General features: G+C 39.8%; 1 protein-coding gene across 2 annotated transcripts in view; it reads right to left on the bottom strand.

The window, feature by feature from the left end:
- Positions 1–2,500, bottom strand: part of LOC122251959 (uncharacterized) — an 18,722-nt gene that overhangs the window by 5,657 nt on the left and 10,565 nt on the right. For both annotated transcript variants that reach the window (XM_086535202.1, XM_086535201.1), the window contains exons 5-7: positions 1,687–1,814; positions 706–883; positions 21–127 (exon numbers count right to left, since the gene is read on the bottom strand). In XM_086535202.1, coding sequence (XP_086391328.1) covers positions 21–127; positions 706–883; positions 1,687–1,814 — 413 coding nt within the window. The remainder of the gene's footprint in view (positions 1–20; positions 128–705; positions 884–1,686; positions 1,815–2,500) is intronic.

The following is a 2,500-nucleotide window of genomic DNA, read 5'->3' as shown; positions in this document are numbered from 1 at the left end:
ACTAACAAGCTTTACTTTACCTTTTCTCGACTGGTTGTGATTTCTCGTCTATGGTGTTATAGCAGTGACTTGTTGTAAAATATGACGGGTAGCATCCTATAGCCGCTGTCTTTAATACTGGTTTCAGCTGCGATGTGGTGGATGAATTAGTGTGGTTGTAATATTATCATTGTTGTTATTGTTAGTAGTAGTGGTGGTAGTATTATCATTGTTATTATTATTGTTGTTGTTAGCAACTAGTAGTAGTGGTGGTAGAATTATTATTGTTATTATCATTGTTGTTATTGCAACTAGTAGTAGTAGTGGTGGTTGAATTATTATTGTTATTATTATTGTTGTTGTTATTATTAGTAGTACTAGTAGTATTATCATCATTACTATGAGTATCATCATAATTTTCTTAGTATTGGCATTACCATTTCAAAATCATTATTCTCATTATTAGTGTTATTGTGATCATCCTCATGACGTGCAAATTAAACAAATTAAACAAAATTGTAACAATAATAATAAAGATGAACCACGATAATATAATAAAAGAAAAATAACATCAATAACAAAAAAAAAAACACGATAAACAAACATAACCACAACAACAACAACCACAACAATTGCAAAAAAAAAAAAAACTACCAACACCAAATAAAAAAAAAGCTACCAAAAACAAACAAAACAAACAAAAACAAAACCAACACATCCCCTTACGTAAAGATCATAACACTCTCCTTCCGAGAAATTGCCGTAAATGGGCCAGGATGTTGCAGGATTCGGGAGGGCCTCCTTGGCATCGATCAACAGGACGCCCTTGTGGCTCAATTGCAAGTGGAAACTCCTCACTCTTGCATCGGGGGCGTTGGAGGACAAATGCATCACGGAGGAATTCCTGCAATGGGGGGCGGGGGGTGGTGGTGGTTAGGATGGTGTGGGGGGGGGTCGGGGGATGGTGGGTTAGGATGGTGTGGGGGTCGGGGTGGGGGTTGGGGGGTAGGGTGGTGTGTGTGAGGGGGTTGGGGTAGGGGGGTAGGGTGTGAGGGTGGGGGTTGGGTAGGGTGGTGTGTGTGTGTGGGGGGGGTAGGATGGTGTGGGTTGGGGTAGGGGGGTAGGGTGGTTGTGGTTAGGATGGTGTGGGTTGGGGTAAGGTGGTGTGTGTGTGGGGGGTGGGGGTGGTGTTCGTGTGAGAGGGGGGGTAGGATGGTGTTTGTGTGAGGGGGGGATGGGGTGTGGGGGGGTGGGGGTAGGATGGTGTGAGGGGGTAGGATGGTGTGTGTGGGGTGTGAGGGGGTTGGGGTAGGGTGGTGTGTGTGTGGGGGGTGGGGGTGGTGTTCGTGTGAGAGGGGGGGTAGGATGGTGTTTGTGTGAGGGGGGGATGGGGTGTGGGGGGGTGGGGGTAGGATGGTGTGAGGGGGTAGGATGGGGTGTGAGGGGGTTGGGGTAGGGGTGTGTGTGTGGGGGGTGGGGGTGGTGTTCGTGTGAGGGGGGGATGGGGTGTGGGGGGGTGGGGGTAGGATGGTGTGAGGGGGTTGGGGTAGGGGTGTGTGGGGGGGGTAGGGTGGTGTGTGTGTTGATGATAGTAACGATAACAACGACAATGATAATGATGATAATAACGATAAATATCACAACAACGATAATAATACCAACAGTAAGTGACAAATACAAGTAAAAAAAATCCTTAAAAAAAGGTACCTGAACACCGCCCTCGTGACGCTGACCGAAATCCCATTAATTCCAGGTAAGGTCACACCAGCTGACATAACACCATCACACGTGACCTTGTAGCATCCTTCGTCGGACATGCAATAGCTACCTTTAATCTGCAATACGGGGAAAGTTGTTTTTTTATCATTTTATATATATATATATATATATATATATATATATATATATATATATATATATATATATATATATATATATGTCATATATCAGAGTTTATATATCAGAGGTTTGTATGTTTATATGTATTATTTTATTATTATTTTTTTTTTACGTTTTTTTTTTCTTTCCTTTTTTTACTTTTTTTAAAGGTTTATATATCAGAGGTTTATATGTTTATATGTATTTTTTTATTTATTTATTTTTATTATTGCGTTTTTTTTTTTCATTTCCTTTTTTTTCCCTTTTTTTTTTTTTTGAAAGGTTTATATATCACAGGTTTATATGTTCATATGTATTTTTTTTTATTACGTTTTTTTTCCTTTCTTTTTTTCCTTTTTTTTTCCCTTTTTTTTAAGGTTTATATATCACAGGTTTATATGTTTATATGTATTTTTTTTTATTACTTTTTTTTTCCTTTCCTTTTTTCCTTTTTTTTGAAAGGTTTATATATCACAACTATACCCATTACCCTTCCAGTGTGTTTGTTTGTGTTTGTGTTTATGTGTTTGTTTGTGTGCTTATGTTTGTTTGCGTGTGTGCGTGTTTGTATTTGCGTTTGTTTGTGCGTGTGCGTGTTTGTTTGTTTGTATTTGTGTTTGTTTGTGCGTGTGCGTATTTGTTA

Source organism: Penaeus japonicus, unplaced genomic scaffold (assembly GCF_977035675.1).
Source record: "Penaeus japonicus unplaced genomic scaffold, GWHDUDI00000001_assembly GWHDUDI00000042, whole genome shotgun sequence".
Taxonomy (NCBI): domain Eukaryota; kingdom Metazoa; phylum Arthropoda; class Malacostraca; order Decapoda; family Penaeidae; genus Penaeus; species Penaeus japonicus.
The sequence above is the reverse complement of the archived record's forward strand: the minus strand, read 5'-3'. Positions and strand labels throughout refer to the sequence as shown.